This window comes from Erigeron canadensis, chromosome 2 (assembly GCF_010389155.1).
Source record: "Erigeron canadensis isolate Cc75 chromosome 2, C_canadensis_v1, whole genome shotgun sequence".
NCBI lineage: Eukaryota > Viridiplantae > Streptophyta > Magnoliopsida > Asterales > Asteraceae > Erigeron > Erigeron canadensis.
In genome coordinates, this window is record NC_057762.1 from 7,196,313 (window position 1) to 7,215,513 (window position 19,201).

Here is a 19,201-nt window from a genome sequence, read left to right on the forward strand (position 1 = left end):
GATGTTTTATGCTCGGGTTTAACAAGTTTCGCATCTTAACATGTTTTCGTGTGTCGAGATACATGTTAATTTGTATATATATATATATATATATATATATATGGGGAAGGGTATATGTGTATGTTACACACCTAAGTTGGGTGAATTTTCACATACATTTTTTTAAACCATAAAAATCATGGGGGTCAAACATTTATTTAAAATATTAAAATATTGGTATGTGAGAGATTTTTCACTCGGCCCATACTCACTTATATATATATAAGGAAAGTGAGTTTGGGGCTGTTATGCACTTATGCATTCAATTTGGGTGAAAAACCTTTAACATATCAATATTTAAAAATTTTGAATAAATGCTTGGCCCCGTGATTTTTATAGTTTAAAAAAAAGTTTGTGAGAGGTTTTTCACCCAACTTAGGTGTCTAACAACCTCATATTATCTTCTCATATATATGGGGATGAGAATATAAGGCTGTTGGGTATCTAAGTGAACGCTTACATATTGTTTTTTTAATCCATAAAATTCATGAGACCCATGAATTTATTGATTAAAAAAAGAAATAATAAAATCCAATTTATATTCGTTTTTCAATATATATACCTTATTAAAAACATAAAACCCTAATTAATTTTTTTTCTTCCAAATTAGCATCCACTTCCAGACACTCACCCTCCTTTCACGGCTTCACTCGTCACGACAATTCTAGGGTTTTGGGAAAAAAAAAGAGTCAAATTACAGGTACAAAATCTTTACTAAATTACTACGAATTAAATTCATAATATCGTTTTTTATGTCTATTTTTAATCATGTTTTTTAACTGATGATTTTGTAAAATTTTCATTCAGTTTGCTGTTGAGAGTGTAAAAAAAAAAAAGAAGAGAGAATAAATGGATGTGGATAGAATAGAAGTTGTAAAAGCACAATTGCAACCGTATTTGCTTCAAGCCGAAGAATACGCTCGTCGGGCCGAAGATTTTGTTCGACAGATCCCACCAACTCAGATCTATATTGCTTTGGCAGCTGTTTTGATTTCCACCTTTTTCATCTTGTTATGTAATTTTCTCATTCTTATTTGCATACCTGTTTTCTTTAGTTTGTGAATTAACGGAAAGTATGCATCTTGGTAGCTTTAGGATAGTGTTTAGTAGCTTAATTATCCGATACTGCTCGTGGAACTAATTATGTGTTTTGACTTTTGACAACTTTTTTGCTAAGTAAGAAACTTAAAGAGAGCTTTGCATGTACCTGGTTATAGATTATGTTGCTGTTCTGTAAAGATACGACTAGCTAACGACCTAGTTTTGTAAGGTTTTAGTTTAGTCCCTAAAGCTAAGAGATAATTGGTCGTTTATGATTTTCATTGCATTACTTTCTTGGTTTATTGTCAGGCTGTTCTCATTTTTTGAAAAATTTTCATATTAAAGCTAGTGCATAATTGATATAGTATTGGATATTAGGTCTGGGTCTATGAGGTTGTTCCCTCGTGTCATTCATAAGACGCTGATTGGTCGTTCTATAGTTTGTGACCCCTGAATCCGATGTTGCATCTTTATACTATTATATATGAAGAAGAGATAAACTGAAATTCAGATCTTTTTACGGATTGGATAATATATGAGCTCTGATACTAGTAAATAATAAATCGCCATTAATATATGAGCTGCCATGACAACGTTAGCAATAAGCTTTTATGTTCTGCGTCCAGGTGCTAAGGTTTGCCCAATAATCCTATACCGTGATTTATACTTAATTTACCTCACTAAGTGTATATGGATGCTTATTACCCTTTGTGTGAACCATGTTGACCAAGAGCACAATTCTTTATTTTCTTTCTGTGTAACTATGGGTCACAAGTACTTTATTTCCGAAAGATGATCCGTATTTTTGTGAACAGTGACACACTTGCATCTATAATTCTACATACATGCCTGTAATTTTCTTCAGAAAGGTTGCTCCCTTCTGCAATTCTTGTAATCGTTTCTTTTAATCCCTTTGCAGTACGTGTTCTCAAGCGTACAGTTTCCAACACCATTGTGCTCAGCGGGCTTAGTGGTGGTGGGAAAACTGTTCTTTTTTACAAGGTAAATGTCGGAGAAAATTATGCTCGCCTTGAAATTCAATTTGTCAGCATTTATATCTTATCAAGTTTATACTTAGCATAGTTTAATGTGTGTGGCAGCTACGTGATGGATCTTCCCACCAAGGTACTGTCACCTCAATGGAACCCAATGAGGGGCTTTTTGTATTGAACTCAGAGACTTCCAAGGTAAACCACTCTACCGTCACAGGCTGATGTAAAGGCTGTATTTTTTCTATGTATCTACTTAAGATTTGGTTGATTAAAGTTATGGTTTCTCATTGGTCACGTTAACTAATTGCAACTAAAACGGAAATTGGTCAATAGGTTTAAATGGGAGAAAGTCGTCTAAAGTGTATCTTTGTTTAATACCTAGTTTGCTATCTGCAAAAATTGTGATGTGAAGTAGTCTTTGTATTTTTAATGCATTTAGTAATATTTAGAATAGACAGAAAGTGGTTGCTGGTCAGCCCATCCCGAGCTGGTTCTTGCTAAAAACAGACTATTCCAACAGGAGTCTGTGTTGACCTTTATAGAACAACAGGAGTCTGTGTCGACCCTTATAGAACAACAGAAAGTATGTATCATTCTCATTTTGCCATGTTTAGGCTGATACATACTTTAGTGCAGTTACAGAGTCAATCTGATACTTATGCATTATCTAGTAGTTTGAATTTGAAGTTCTTAAATACTAGTTTTTAATTGTCACTATTATACAATGATTACAAATTTTTTTATAATTATTTTCATTTTCATCACTTTTGAATGCAATTTTGCAGAAAGGCAAGATTAAGGCAGTTCACCTTGTTGATGTTCCTGGTCACTCCCGTCTGCGCCCTAAACTGGATGAATACTTGCCTAGAGCAGCTGGCATAGTATTTGTTGTGGATGCGGTTGAATTTTTGCCTAACTGTCGTGCTGCTTCAGAGTAATATAAATTTTATAAGGCTTTAAAATGCAAGCTTACATATGCTAAGTTCATCGTGGAACGAAAGTCACACTAAGTGCATCTAACATTTTTGGTTTTGTTTTTAAAAGGTATCTGTATGACATTTTGACGAAAGCTAATGTTGTGAAGAGGAAAATTCCACTTCTTATCCTTTGCAACAAGGTGGATAAGGTTACTGCACATACAAAAGAGTTTATTAGAAAACAGCTTGAGAAGGAAATGTATGTTGCTACTTTCAATATTTTTTTCTCATTTTAGGTCAAATTTCATGTCTTTATCTGCTTATTTTGCAGCAGTGTACTTTTGATCATCTTTTATGGTTCCTTCCTGCTAGTAACCATAGCTCATGTAATTACTAAATAGTCCAAATAGAAATTGTAGATGCAAGTATTAAACATTAATGCCTATAAAGGGAATTGAAGTAGATATAAGATACTCCTTGAAATGACTTGTTTTTGTCAAGTACTAAATGGCAAAATGGGTGGGTTGGGATTTGGGAGGGATAACATTTTAGACAAGGTAGTTATAAATAGGTAGCTGGTAACATTCTTGTGTCAGTTTGATATAAACTGTAGAATCTATTTTTTCTGAATACGTCATCTATGAGGTTGTAAGATGCACACTTTAAATGATCCGTCACTCCTTCTACCCACTTCCTTGTTTGCTCTTTAACTTAGTTTAAGTTTACTCATTTTACATATTGGAGATGAATAATAACCCGAAGAACCCAGTATTTGGTAGTCGTAGTTGTCCTCCAATTGAGTTGTTTGCTATTAAAGCCAAATATACTCCCACCCAGATCAACCTGTCGTTAGGCAACTATTCGTTTGTTGTAGGTGCTCCAATGAAGGTTTACTTACACCTTCAATCAAGGTTGTGGGACTCGGGAATCAAGATCGGATCGGCGAGGTGGAAAGTCAGGATGTTGTAAGAAGTGGGTCGGATCGGGGAAAAAATCGGGTTGGGGTTTTTATGTATAAAATAATAATATTTGAAATTATATGTAATAGAAAGTTAAAAATATATAAGACTACAAACTTAAACATAACATAATTCTTCAACTTAAACATAATTGTCTAGATACATTAATACAATAAAATAATTCATCAAAGTTTGAAAAATAAAAAAAATTTGTCTTTTTGTTGACCCGATCTGATACACTCGATTTTTGACCGATACACCTGAGTCTTGACCAAGTTGACCCGAGTCTGTATGCTGGCCGATTTTTAGTCCGAGTATGGGAAACTCGGATCGTCACCTGGCCGATACACGGGCCGATTCTGGGAAATTGGCTCGTGTATTTGGAATCGTCGTAAGAAATATTTGTGCCTTGATTATCATTTTTTGTCATGTTGTGTGAATGTGCCAATCGACAAATTAGTAATTCTTTTTGCTTATTAATGATTGACAGAGATAAACTCCGGACATCAAGAACAGCTGTATCAGATGCGGATATATCTAGTGAGTTCACACTTGGAGTACCTGGAGAAGCATTCTCTTTTTCTCAGTGCATAAACAAAGTGACTGTTGCCGAGGTTTCTGCATTAACTGGAGAGATACTACCGTTAGAGCAGTTCATCAGGGAACGTGTGAAGCCTTGATGTCTAGTCTGTGTAATGCGCACTCTTATAAAGCTGTGCTTTCTTCTTTGTGGGAAGTTCACCAATTGAAGTCGCGGGATATAGTACTGGAATTTGGATTTGGAGAGATTGTTTTTTCCTTTTTTTATTTCTAACTAGCAGCAGATGTTATGTAGGAAAACATGTTAATATTCGAAACCAGTTTGAACTATTGCATGCTCCTACTTTACATATCTTGACTTGGGGAGTGCTTTTTTACTTCTTAGAAGTGATGCCAAAAAAAATTATTGTGAATTGAAGTTGCTTCTCAGTTTCTAGTATATGATATCTTGAATTTCTGTTATTTTTATACCTAGATAATGCTATATTTTTGTATAACCTATCAACGTATCAAGGTATGTTATAAACTTTGTGATTGGCGGTTCAAATACCATCGTGAACGAATGAGTGTTTAAAAAGTATGCTATAGGGTCTGTGTATGAAGTTTGACTGTAATATTTAACAAACTATTTAATTACTGTGTAGTTCAACTATGGCTATTTCAGTATTTTGATAGTCACATGCTTTGAAAATGGACATCCTGGTGGATTGGAATCATCCTGTTGACTGTGGGCGTATATATCACCCATAAGACTGAAAGTCGTTAGCGGGTCCAATCGCCCCCTTCACATCACCGTTACCTTTACCGTCGCATTATTTACTTTAGTATATTATAATGCCTTTCTCTTCCCTTTCTGAAAAAAACAATTAAAGTATCTAATTGCCCATTCTTTTCTTTCATTATGTTAAAATATGTACTTGAAATAACAAACTATCCATTTTTACATCAATCATTTTTCACATCAATAACCTTTACTTCTATAGCATACGCTATTTGCCGCCGCCACCAACACCACCCGTCGTCATTACCACCATCGTCATCGCATCGTGCGGGTATCCAATACATTATAAAAAATATATCTCTTTCCCATTTCTCAAATTATATAGTCGAGGTTTATAAAATGCCCTTCAACATTATTAACAGTTTTAAACATCTTTCACTTATTATATTTAGAATACCTATATTTGTAACATTTGTAATTTTAACCCGTTGACTATTGTACCTTTTGACTAACGAATTTTAGTTAATGATAATTTGAGGTTATTTTATGGTTCAATGTTGTGCAATGTACAAGTCAAGTGTCGTAGATAATTAATGTTAACGGAATAGTGTAGTCAAGTGTTGTAGATAATTAATGTTAACGGAATAGTGTATGTATCTTAAGAAATGATAAATGATGCAAGTATATATCATGATGATAATTTAAACGTGTGAAACTTCGTATATATATATATAACTATATTAACTATAAAACCTTTAAAAAAGAAGTCTTTTGCCTTAAAAACAGAAAAATAGAAAAGCTTTAATAACTCCATTGTAAAATATATTACAAGTAGTTAATTTAGACAGGTAGGTTAAATGTTAATTCGAGTTAGACTATAATTAAATATGTAAAGTCGGGTTTTACTTGGAGTGCGAGTCAAGTAACTAATTAATATGAAATGTCTAGTTTTAGGTAATAATTTGAATTAGTTAAGGGTTTTAATTCGTGTATCTAATCTCTTGAGCTTTTCGGTTGTTTGTCTTTTATGGGTTCATGTTTGTCGAATTAAAGCAAAACATAAGAGATTGTATTTTGGGTTTTTTTCTAGCTAGTCGGCCATAAAAGTAAACAAGCAAGGTGATTGGTGGTGATTAGATTGGTTAAAGCTAAGTTTTGTAGCTCACGTACAATTGTTGACTAACCAATAGAAATTCCTTGGTATCTTTATTTTACGTACGGTGGCATATATACTGAACAACACAGAGAGCAGTGTTTGATTAGCTATATATATATATATATATATATATATATTTATTTATTTATTTATTAAGGTGTTTGGTTTCTTATTTATCTTCGATCGAACAGCAGAGGTGACTCAACAGTACTATGGAACTAGGCGGTCGTTTTAGGCCTCCAAATTTTTGAGACCTCAATATTTTGAATATTCGACTTAATGTTTGGATTTTGGACTAATTACGATATATAATTTGCATTATAGTAAACGCCTTTATTGGTTTTGGTATCAACATCCATATCTTTTATATTACTAGTAGTTTATAATAAAAATCGAGTTACTTTTTTTTTGTTGTTTTTCTCTTTTACTCTAATTTATATAGTAATGAACTAGGCCTCAAAAATTGATACCGTTTGAAGCCTAAAAAAACCTTAAGCCGCTGCTGTCGAACAGCAAAGGGTTGTGGTTTTTCGAATGTAGTAAGGGTGTGTTGGAAGGTCTAATTAAAATTCCAACATCCATAACTAATTGATTATATCTGACAGTAGAATGGTAGACCCGTATTGGCCGGTTGGGACCAAGAATCACTTTTAGCGGCGTCTTTTCCTGACGATAACTTTTCCCCTGGCCTACTACTCAAAGGTACGTACCAAATTAACCCCTATTCATATATATAATTCCATTCTTTCTTCCTGTTTATACGAACTCGTGTAGTTAAATACTATTTAAATTCTTATAACCTATACAGAAAACGCCGAGATCAGAGAACCAGTCCGGATGTTTTGAATCTTGAAGACCAATCTTCGAAAAAAGGTTTTTCGATTCTTTTTAGTGATTAAATTGTTGGTTTTCTTTTTTTTTTTTTATGAAATCCGGAAAAGTAATAATATGGATAAAACTGACTAACAGAAATTTTAGAAGAGAAGAATGATGTGGATGTTAATGGCAAGAAAGTTGAGAAATCAAATGGGTCGAATTCGAGAAACGCTGTGATTCCTTGCATTGATCAGCTTCGAGTCTTGTGCAGTAAGTCTTATTCTTTGCTTTCCGATCTTTGGATTTGCAATCGGGTTTTTTTTCTTTTTCATATGTCTAACTTTGTGTATGTGTTTTTTTTGGTGTTTTGACAGATTTGTTTAGAGATATGTTTTGAACCGAGCACCACTTCTTGTGGGCATAAGTATGTCATACATATCGTAATTGTTGTGTCGATTGATAAAATATGATGATGAGTTTAAGTTGGGTTTAATTTGAGTTTGGTTTTTGAAATTTTTGTAGCTTTTGTAAGAACTGTTTGAGATTTGCCGCGGATAAATGTGGGAACCGTTGCCCAAAGTGCAGGCAACTTATCAGGTACAAAACTAGTACATTGCAGCCTATATATATAATAATTAAATGTAAAAATATGATCAGGAAGGATGTATGTATTGATATTGAGATTCTTTGATTTGTTTCAGCAATGGAAGATCTTGCACCATTAATACAGGTTTATGGAACACGATACAACTTTTGTTTCCACAAGAAATAGAGGCAAGAAAAGCATTGGGTCGAGGTTCAAACATCTTAGAATCCGGCGACATTCAACGCCCGCCACCAAGGAGTAGAAACCAATTCAGTATTGAAGCGTTTTATAGTCCTCAAGCAGAACAGTTAAGTATGGAAAGGAGGCAAAGGACTAGTAATCATTTAATAGGTCCGAGACAGAGGAGTTCACGTCCTGCTTCTGTTGTGATACTAAACAACAAAGAAGCGGGGGGTAGTAGTAGTGCGGGCTTGAGGAGACTGCGGTCTGTTGCAACGGCTTCAGAGGGCAATGGCATCAAGAGCTATTAGTATTGCTAACATGTGTGGCCGTTAAATGTTGTGGTTAACATAGGAAACAACATTAGTCTCCGAGGAAAGGTTTCACTAAATCAAATTAGTTGCAATTAATTTGATTTACTAAAACCTTTCTTGTTGTACATTTAATTTAAATTTTAGCTCATTTATTTACTAAAACCTTTCTTGTCGCACTTGTTAGCACTACTCTCAGTCTCACACAGTAAGAATTGTGTTAACTGCATACTCTAGTAACCATGTCAAAACATCTGTAGTTAGACTCTGGTAAAGATGTTTTTGGTGTTGGATTTGTGTGTAGATACATGTCAGTATGATTGATTCAAGTAACAACAATCCATATGGTGGTAGATTCTTAGGAGTCGTTTACTTTAAAGATTTCAATGAAATTTGATAATAATTTGGGATTTCTCTTCTTAACCTATAACAAGACAAAGAAGAAAATCCAAATTCCATTCTATCGAACTCCAATTAAATCGTTGAACCAAACGGCTCCTGATTTCCAGTATATATCTTTAACATGAGATATGCCATAACATGAGATGTGCCATTCTTGTGGTTGCAGCCTGATAAAGGAACAATGGAATGGCTTAGCTTCTTTTTATGTTACCAATATTTAGAATTGACAAAGAGCCAACGGTGATCGGATAGGTTAGGTAATGGGCCTAGAGGGGTTCAGACTATCTACGTCAACTGGCGCGCCAGTTTATCAATGAGCAGAGGTAGAACATCCGGCTTTGATCCCAGTGGCAATGGGTGGAGTCGAACCTCCAACTTTACTTGTTTTACGAAATATTCGTTTGAACGTTCAGCTTTATAAATCTTTGACGAAAGTTTCAAGTGGTGCATCATTTGAAGAAAAATTACCCGTTTGAAGTCACAAAGTGTAGATTCCTGCCATTATTGTACAATTAAGGTGTACTAATGTTGAGGCAATTACACAATGATATAAATGACAAATCCTAGGGTGTGTATGTGTTTTTATACCTATGACCATAACTATTGTAATATATGATACACTATTAGATTATAATTATAATTAAGTTTAGACCATCGATGTTATTAGTACAACTAATTATGGATCATACTTTTCATTCCACTTAAAATTTTTGCATAGGAATAGAAGCCAAACGGGAAATAAGCTACGTCCCTAACCCCTTTTGTATGGAAAAACCAAGACGTTTAAAATCTACATTCATGTATCTTGGCATCATGACGTTAGTATGCATACTCACTAATTGTTTTCCTAACTCATACTCACTAAATAATAATCACGTATTTTCATGATCTATGAATAAATTAGTGAGACATTCATGTTTTTTTTTACAAAATAGTTAGATGTAGCAGGTCCGATTAGTGAAGAAAAAAAGAGGACCTCCATTCTTATTTAGTAAAGTTACCAAATGGAAGTTTTTTTTACTTGTTTTTGAACCTTGTTTACCTCATAATTGAATGAGTCTTTATATTAAAATGATACAAACATATTCTATTTGAAAATTGTCGTTAAAAAGAAATCAAAATAATAATTATGTTATACTCAATGTTGCTATCCATATCATTATTGTGAGATAGTTGAACTAGAGTAATTCCATTATTGCTCAGTGGTTGAGTATCAGTTTTACATGCTGGAGGTCTTGAGTTCAAGACATGGGAAGACATTTGAAGGAATTTCATAATAAAGTCCTCCAGTGAAGCAGATTTGAGTCCTGCAGAGGGGACAGAGTTTTATCCCAATTAAATGTCGTGCACTCAGGCGGTTTAGTTGGGAGTTTCTGCTCCTTCTAGGTATTGAGGGTGAGGGCTCTCTAGCGTGGACTCGGACAACGTAAGCTATATTCCCTGTTGCGAGCAAATGATTCACACTTTTTTTAAAGAAAAAAAAAAAGAAAAGAAAAGAAGAAGTTGAATTAGAGATAGAAACTTAAATTTCTTTGATGCCATAAAACTTTGTATGTGAGTGTCATTAAGGAATTAAATTTGACAATCTTATTTTACTTGCATGACACTTCAATTGGGCCTAACATATATGAACCATAAAAACACAGAGTCCATATAGTATCCACGCGTTCCCATCAACCACCCCGAAATCTTATAACCGGGTCACTAATCCGGGTCATTCCTATTTCATATCGAACCGCCCAGTCCCGGCTCACCCTTCCATATAAAAAACCCACTAAATTTCTCATTTCTAAAATCTTACATTTTATAGTTCCTGCTGTATTTTTATGGTATGTTATTATTTTATATTATTTTTTCAATTTCATTTCTAGGGTTTTGATTGATTTAGTCTTTTTTTTTTGAGCTTGTTATATAGATCTAATTTCACTTTACTTTATTATTATTATTGATTGGATGTGAGATTGATGTATATATATTTAATCTAACAAGGATAAAGTTAGAATAAAGTTGGGGGAAATAAATCACTGATCAAATTTGGATTTCCTATAGAAATGAGTTCATTATTATGTGAATATATAGTGTGTGATTATATTGATGTAAAAATTTATATCTATATCTATATCTATATATCAATATTCTTGGTTATGTTTTATTTGGTATATGTGATTGTAAAATTCGTGAGACTTTGAAAGTGGATTTCTATTTTTATTTATACATACATGTTTAGCTTTGACAAAACTAGACCAAGTCTTCCGCTTTTAGTGTTGTTTGTATTTGAGACGAGTTAGTTTTTAGAGCTGATGGGAGAGTGAGATAAAGCTTCAGTCTTGTATTTACTATTTAGTTAAAAGTGTTTTGAGAAACTAAGTAGAAGTCTGTTGTTTGTCTATAAACGGAACTTTTCTTGGTTATAACGTGTTGTTTTTCGAAGGATAAACTGGTAGCAAAGCTATATACCCGTTAAGTGTTATAACATGTGTATGTATTGCTCCCCATAGGTTTGTGTTTCAAGCTTAGATCACTGAAAATACTATAAAGTTTAATATTATGAATGTTGGGCATTGATTCTTAGATTTTGAGTTTTAAATTTTATTATTGCCGTTAAAATTACTCTGCAACTTTGTGATAGGCACCCATGAAGGGCATTCTTTATCTGCAACGGGCTGCTCTATTGAGGCGTCAAAATGGGAATTGGGGAATAGGTGCTAGATTGTTCAGCACTCAGTCTGCAACTACTGGTAATACTGCTCAACCACCACCACCTCCCCCGCCTCCCGAGAAAACTCACTTTGGTGGCTTGAAAGATGAAGATCGTATTTTTACCAACCTGTATGGTATTCATGACCCATTTCTTAAAGGGGCCATGAAACGTGGTGATTGGCATAGAACGAAAGACTTGGTGCTCAAGGGTACTGATTGGATTGTAAGTGAAATGAAAAGGTCAGGCCTACGTGGACGTGGTGGTGCTGGGTTTCCATCTGGTCTTAAATGGTCGTTTATGCCTAAGGTATCCGATGGTCGTCCATCGTATCTTGTTGTTAACGCAGATGAAAGTGAACCTGGAACCTGCAAGGATCGTGAAATCATGCGTAATGATCCACACAAACTGTTAGAAGGGTGCCTGATTGCTGGAGTAGGTATGAGAGCGACTGCTGCTTATATCTACATTAGAGGTGAATATGTGAATGAACGCCTTAACCTTGAAAAGGCTAGGAAAGAAGCCTATGCTGCTGGTTTACTTGGGAAAAATGCTTGTGGTTCGGGATACGATTTTGATGTACATATTCACTTTGGTGCTGGTGCTTACATTTGTGGTGAGGAGACGGCGCTGTTGGAGAGCCTCGAGGGTAAGCAAGGAAAACCTAGATTGAAGCCTCCTTTCCCAGCTAATGCGGGTCTGTATGGATGTCCCACAACTGTTACAAATGTGGAAACAGTAGCGGTGTCACCTACTATTTTAAGGCGTGGCCCTGAATGGTTCTCTAGTTTTGGGAGAAAGAACAATTCCGGGACGAAACTATTTTGCATATCTGGTCATGTTAATAAGCCATGCACAGTAGAAGAGGAGATGAGTATACCATTGAAGGAGCTGTTAGAGAGACATTGTGGTGGTGTTAGAGGTGGATGGGACAATTTGCTAGCAGTAATTCCCGGAGGTTCGTCTGTACCATTGCTTCCAAAGGACGTATGTGAGGATGTGCTGATGGATTTTGATGCACTTAAAGCTGTTCAGTCTGGACTAGGAACTGCAGCTGTTATTGTAATGGATAAGTCGACTGATGTCGTGGATGCTATTGCAAGGCTTTCTTACTTCTACAAGCATGAGAGTTGTGGTCAGTGCACTCCTTGCAGGGAGGGTACTGGATGGCTTTGGATGATCATGGAACGGATGAAGGTTGGAAACGCAAAGTTGGAGGAGATTGATATGCTCCAAGAAGTGACAAAGCAGATTGAAGGACACACAATTTGTGCCCTCGGTGATGCTGCTGCTTGGCCTGTTCAAGGTCTTATCAGGCATTTTAGGCCGGAGATGGAGAGGAGGATCAAGGAGCGAGCTGATCGAGAGTTGCTTCAGGCTGCTGCTTGAACAAGGTTAGCATTTGCAGCCTTTGTGACTGTAATGTTTTACTATATGTTTACAATGATTGGATCATTTTTTCGTTATGCCGTCTAAAGCATATGCTCTAAGTGTTTAAAATTTGGATTTTGTTAATCAAATTACTTAAGCTATGGTTGGACCTGCCCATTTTGACACCTGTATCACATGAACACACTGAGCTAAAAGTATTTTCTTTTTAGCAACCCAAGTTTTATCAAAAACCACCATTATATGTCAACAACCTTTGCCACATCTGATCATTTCTCATATCATAGAACCAGACATCAGTTTGAAGTACCATAATACCTATATTCCTATTCTTATGCATTTCATCATTGAGGTTATCTTCTACTAGTATCACATGGATTTTGCTCGAATAATTTATGACGTCAATAACTGAATTGGTTATATGCAGCCATGTATTGAGGCTTTTTTTTTTTAATCAGTTTAATACTTTCATATATATATATATATATATATATATGTCTTTCCTTCTGAGTGTAGATCAAAGAACAGATAGATAAGACTATTTGCCAAGTTCAAGGTAAATAAGTTCAACATTCTGTTCCAATAAGAATGGTGTCAAGCTTAAGAAGTTTCAGTAGATATTCAGCTTGACAAAACTGTAGCTGATGTGATAACCCAATCCCAATAGATAATAAATAACTGAATCTGAAATTTAAATAGAAGATTTTCTCGGTAAGTACTAAGTAGCATAAGATGTAGGTAGAGGCTAGTGATAGCATAAGATTGTGGAGAAAGAAGAAAAAATAGCTAACTTTTATACTTCTAGGGTAGTCTATTGTTGCTGTCTCAATGAAAATCGATCCAGTTTTAGCCACTCTTGAGAATATAGACAAGCTAGAAACAAAAATACGAGTAATATACTTGTCCTAAAAACCATTATCAATCTCATTAATGAACCAAACATGAATCAAGTAAAATTACAATCCTAGAGCAGGCTATATTCAATATATAACCCAACTTCAAAAGAAAGTAAACTAAATCTTCGGTTGATGCATCTTCTCGTGAACTAAAAAGGATCATAACACTGATCGTTCATAACAATTCAAAAGGGCGGTTTTAAAACCTGTTTTATGTGAAAATGGGTCAATTGGCTTTTATTATGTTGAAATTGATATCACATTATCAAATGTGTCCATTAAGGAAGATAAGCTAAAAAAACCGGTAATACAGTTTGAATTGCTTTCATTTTTACTCTTTTGACGTGTTACCATTTAAGTACAACTCAATTCGAAAGTTTTTACATAAACACGCTGAAACGCTGTACTATAAATATTATGAGTTAGATCAGGATACTTGTCCAGTGGATTGTATTTACTTGAGAAGTTATCTCATGCATATGTCCAATTCTTTTGGATAATTATTTGTTTACTTGCTTTTCGAGTATATCCCTTCTTAGAGAGAATATGATCTTTATATCACCATTTTATTGACTTCATATTTGTTATGTAGGCCGAAAGTATCTTTCCATGCATTATGTGGAATAAATATGCAGAAGTACTCCAATACCTGGAGGAAAACAGTGAGGCCTTATGAGCATCATGTTAACAGTTTTAAGGTTTGTATTGAACTACAAGAGATTGAAAATAGTACCCTCCTCATAGAACTGGGGCAACTTCTGTTGTTTCTGTATGTTTAAGGATACAAAGACATCTGATCTTTATTATTAAATTCCAGCTGGCCATGTTTTTGGACATGTTTATTATGTTAATAAAGCCGAATGCAATGTTGTAATGTTATAATTCAAAAGCTCATTTTTCTGACTTACTACAATCATATAAACTGTTTACAAGTGCAAGCTTTGTGCATATTTTGTCCTTTTTCATTGCTTCTACAGATAAGTCAGAGTAAGGTTTTGGAGAAAAATCCAATCTCTTTTTATGATTTACCAGATAGTGGTCACTTGATCTTACAATCGTATCTCATGTATGAATTGTCATTAGGTTAGATAGCAGAGGATTGCAAACTTTTAAGAGTTAAATCATCGACATGAAATATATCAAATTCACTAGTGTCATCAAACATAACGGGAGAAAGCTGTTTCCATAACCTTTTGAAGTGGGTTGTTATATGACCATGATGATAGATGAGGAATTTGACTTGCATTGTCAAAACCGTAGATGCATTCATGCACATAATTGGTCTCATGAAAAGAATGATGTAGGCAAACAATCTCTGTGATTGACACTATTTCTTTGCTGGTCGTACCTGTTGAGTCCTACGTCTGCACTTCTAAACTGGCAATTTCCAGACTAACAAAACCCCTACCAATAGTGGCGCTTTATTACTTTTTTTTTATTTACAATTAAACACAATTATTAAAAAACAAATTAATTATTTTATAAATACATAAACGATTTACTAAAGAAAAAAATCGATTACATAAACGTTGACGGTAGCTTAATGGAGGCTTGAAATGTATGTGGTTAAAGCATTATAATGTCGAGGTAGACTCATGAGTTATCTCTTTGATGTAAATAAGTAAAGTATGAAGGTAATGTGTATTTGGTTAAAGCATTGTGATGTCGAGGTAGACTCGTGCATATAAGTAAAGTATGGAGGCAACGTGTGTTGCGTACAGATTTATACTTTTACCATACACAGATTAATAATTCTTTACATATTTGATATCTTTTTCTTAAGTAATCCGGGAGAAAACTAGTAATTCCGCAAAGTAATCATGGTTTGTGGCACCAAGACGATCTCTACATAACCATATTCTAGGTCCTCTTTGTCGCATTGAACTTTCAATGTGGTCTCTTTGATTCTCTTCATCTAGGTTATCAAGAACAACGAGAGTCCCCTTTGGAGACATCCGATAACTGGAATAGTACAGGGAAGAGTGGCATGACCCCAGCGTAAAGATGACTATGTATAAATCGAGAAATGATCCAACAAATAAAATCACTAATGGTTTTTTTTCTTTTCTTAAAGAGTTCTTCTAAATAAAACCAATGAGATCAATACCGGGATTGAAATACTAATTAAATGTATTTTTGAAAAAAAAAAAGAAAAAAACTGCTCAATGTCACCTTTCGCGGGTTTTGAGCCCCATATTAGAGAGGTTAAAAGTCTGGTTAAATTAGTATATAAATTTTTTATGGAAAATGATTTATAAAACTATCAAATGGATTCCAATCATTTTCTTTTCTCATGTTGCTTTGATTATTTCTCGTTGTTTTTTAAGCTATTATTTTAGGGAAGATTTCTATCATTTCTCATTTTATTTTAAATCTTAATCTTAATGATTGAAAAAGAAAAAAAGTGAAATAAAAACATAAAACGACTGGCCTTAATTTCACATTCATCATTCATTTCACTTTTTTTCTGGCCGAAAATTAGCCAGAGACTATATCTGTGTATCAGTGTGCGCGACAGTAGCCCCATCACCTGATGGCAATGGCCGCATCTTCATCATCGTCATCTTCTACTTCATCCAATTTCACCACATTTCATAAGGTTCCTTTCCCCACCAATTTCACTTGCATTAATAATTTCACAGTTTATAATTAATATATCTATATCCATACAGTTATATATCTTAATACAAAATGTTCAAAATTTGCTAAGTAAAGTAAGTTTCTTTTTTATTTACACGACAGCAAGTATCCGTGCGTTGCGGCGGTAAAATGATGAGGGTGATAGGTCATAAAGTATGATAGTTCATAGGAGGTTATATAGTCATAGCCAAATGCCTCAGTCGTACGGGCTCCACCCTCGGATTTAAAAATTCGTCGAAAGTATATCGAATGACATAAAGAGCATGAAATTTTAAGAACACCCATATAATTTTTATAACTTATCGATGTATGGTTTTTGAAATAAAAGATTTTGAAAGAATTAGAAGAGTAAAATGATTTATGGAGGAGAGAAAAAGTTGTATGCATTGAAGTATGGTACATCATGCATTAATATGTGTATATTGTTGAAATTGAATGTTGAAAGTTAATTTGCTTTATAATATAGTATAGATAATTTAGTTTGATGATTGAATTTTTATTTTTATTTATGTGGGTATAAAACCAGCCATCACAGATGATGAGGACGAGGATAGTGTGTAGAAAGAAGGAAAAAGGGGGAAGAGATCAAAACTATCCGTATAAAGTTATTGAAATAACGCCTCCTCCTAGACACCTTGGCACTCGTTGTTTCCCTATCGTAAGCATTCGTCTTCCATCTATCTATCAATTAATCATACCTGACTGCCACCATTGGAGTTCCCTTTGTAGATTATACATATATGTGCTAGTTGGATGAATAAGTTGTTTTTTTTAGGTCATTACGTCTCATAACGTAAAGGACGTGTTTTTTGCCAAATTTGTTGTTATAGGTTTGAGTGTATATGACATATTGGTATCAACTACATCTTGTATACCGAGTTAATTTCCAACTATCCGTCTTAAGCAAAATTTAAACCTGAAGTTGGTTTTTTTTTTGTCAAAACCCCTCTTTGATCTTAAAAGAAACCAAATTCTTTCTTTTGTGGGTTTCAAATCTTATATGCTTACTTAACTTCGTTTAGATTGGTTCAACATTATCAACACGACTTCACTAAAGACCTGAAAATGGCGTGAAGTGTTATGACATTATGGTTAACAGCCTCGTAGTTGCAATGGAGAACATTGGCCACCACCATATCCCTGTTCTCATGGCCGGGACAGGATGGCCTTCAACGAATGGTTTTCTCCATTAGGCACGTATGTTTTAAGCGTTGTGCTTTTGGTTAACTATCTGTCCTATCACTATGCTCTGTTGTTATATTTGTTCTTAAGTTGTTCTAGTTGTTTGCTATAAGTCTGATTTCTATCATATTGCTAAGAATCATAGTAGTAATTAGTCACATTCTTTGTGAATTGCGATATCCTATGGGGCTCATGTGTGTGTCATTTATATAACAACTTTGACCTACCATTTTGAAGTCTGAGTCCTATATCCTTTGATTTCTCCGCAAATCTAAGGGAATTTGGTGGAACGGAGTCACGAATATGGTGTCACCAGATTTCATATCCTTGTGTTATTATCTATTGGATGACCAACTTTACAAACCAAAGGCCACCTTAGGCTAGACATATGCTTTGCTTCCCAAAATAACTTTCATATATTAGTATATATTTTTTTTATTTGATCTGTAGTATATTCTGTTCTATATTTGAAGTGTTGTTTCAACCAAGTATTTTTTGGAATTTTTTTTTTTTTTTTTGATCTGCTTATTGCCTACAATAATCTCTGAAAATCGATATTGAGTTGTTAATGCTCTTATCCTATAAATCTTCTTGATAATCTTCTAATTGATCCACGTTTTAGAAGAAACAATATTTAAGTATGAGGTTAACAAAATAGAGCCACAAAGAGATGGCTATAATATGACTGACATCCAAGTTGCAGAGCCTGTTGATGATGGTTTTTGCAGAAGTGGTCAGAAGGGGATAGTTTAATAGCTCCATACATGACCACATGTCTATGATATCCTTAGAGGTGGCAACAAGGATTGGTTGATTTATAATGACTGAAATGGGTCAGGCAACATTTTTTTATATAATGTGCCAAAGATGGTCAACAAAATTATAGTATTATCATAGTTACTATAATTTTGAATTCAATAAGGTTAGTATGACTTTAGAAGGTTTTATGCATATTTGAGTCAATCTGGGTTGTTCTTTGACCCGTTCATCATTTGACCATTTATTTTCTAGCTCTGAACTTTTGAGCTATCATAAATGGTTATTTATTTGGTTAGCAGGTCACTTTTGATAATTTGTTGGTTCGTTTAAATGGATCAGGGCAAGGTGGTTGTCTACACCCAGGTTATTCCTGGCAAAACACAATTCTAAAACAGGGACATGTATTATATAATGTATTTCTGTGTATGATTTCGTAAGATGACTTTCTTTTCATGGCAGAACTTGCAATGTGGAGATGGTGTGACAATCGAAGGCCATAATTACACGATCTCATCGGTGACACACAGGTACCAGCTTCGGAAAGGTAAATATGAACCTAGCGAGAAAAGGCTTGATGTCCTTTCAACTGGACGATACATAGTGAATTTATATTTGGAAAGCCTATTAGAACAGTCTTGAAGCTATGAAGTTGTATTTTAGATTCAAAATTAGTTGCAAGTGCTCTTACAAAAAGATGTGAATTTCAAGTTACTGTAATGTGAAAATTGGACAGCAATGTACAACTTTCCATGTGTACGATGGTATAATATTATCGCTACAAGTTTGATCACTTTTGCTTTTGGAAGTTGGTTTAGTTGAGTTGCAAACGAAAATTCTTTTTCGTAATACTGGCTACCAGTAAATCACAAATAGATTGTACTTATTTTCCTTTTGATTAATAATGCATTGCAGGGTCGTATTTTTTTTAAGTAATTATGTTTAGCCCATCTTAAGATTTTATTCTAGACTTAAATGTA

The 19,201-nt window shown here is 34.3% G+C and overlaps 3 protein-coding genes, 1 long non-coding RNA gene and 1 other non-coding gene across 6 annotated transcripts; all 5 read left to right on the forward strand.

Annotated features, from left to right (window-relative positions):
- The first annotated feature begins 627 nt into the window (after positions 1-627).
- On the forward strand, positions 628-4,950 carry LOC122587360 (signal recognition particle receptor subunit beta-like). Its single transcript, XM_043759507.1, has 7 exons — positions 628-739; positions 847-1,054; positions 2,000-2,082; positions 2,181-2,267; positions 2,858-3,006; positions 3,117-3,248; positions 4,439-4,950. Exons 2-7 carry the CDS (start codon positions 889-891, stop codon positions 4,626-4,628), a joined length of 807 nt encoding a protein of 268 aa, XP_043615442.1. The 5' UTR covers positions 628-739; positions 847-888; the 3' UTR covers positions 4,629-4,950.
- A 2,025-nt stretch (positions 4,951-6,975) lies between these two features.
- LOC122586826 lies at positions 6,976-8,531 on the forward strand. 2 transcript variants are annotated; one of them, XR_006322080.1, is made up of 6 exons: positions 6,976-7,067; positions 7,174-7,238; positions 7,335-7,451; positions 7,556-7,605; positions 7,704-7,778; positions 7,883-8,531. It is a non-coding gene; the product is annotated as an uncharacterized LOC122586826 (long non-coding RNA). The 2 variants fall into 2 exon arrangements; XR_006322079.1 differs by lacking the exon at positions 6,976-7,067 and having other exon boundaries at positions 7,123-7,238.
- A 1,785-nt stretch (positions 8,532-10,316) lies between these two features.
- LOC122586825 (NADH dehydrogenase [ubiquinone] flavoprotein 1, mitochondrial) lies at positions 10,317-14,532 on the forward strand. The gene is made up of 3 exons (XM_043758818.1): positions 10,317-10,489; positions 11,290-12,752; positions 14,236-14,532. Exons 1-2 carry the CDS (start codon positions 10,487-10,489, stop codon positions 12,745-12,747), a joined length of 1,461 nt encoding a protein of 486 aa, XP_043614753.1. The 5' UTR covers positions 10,317-10,486; the 3' UTR covers positions 12,748-12,752; positions 14,236-14,532.
- A 1,049-nt stretch (positions 14,533-15,581) lies between these two features.
- Positions 15,582-15,684, forward strand: LOC122590342. Its single transcript, XR_006322481.1, has one exon. It is a non-coding gene; the product is annotated as a U6 spliceosomal RNA (small nuclear RNA).
- Positions 15,685-16,075: 391 nt separating this feature from the next.
- LOC122589037 lies at positions 16,076-19,014 on the forward strand. Its single transcript, XM_043761274.1, has 3 exons — positions 16,076-16,242; positions 16,810-16,941; positions 18,684-19,014. Exons 1-3 carry the CDS (start codon positions 16,177-16,179, stop codon positions 18,861-18,863), a joined length of 378 nt encoding a protein of 125 aa, XP_043617209.1. The 5' UTR covers positions 16,076-16,176; the 3' UTR covers positions 18,864-19,014.
- Positions 19,015-19,201: the final 187 nt, after the last annotated feature.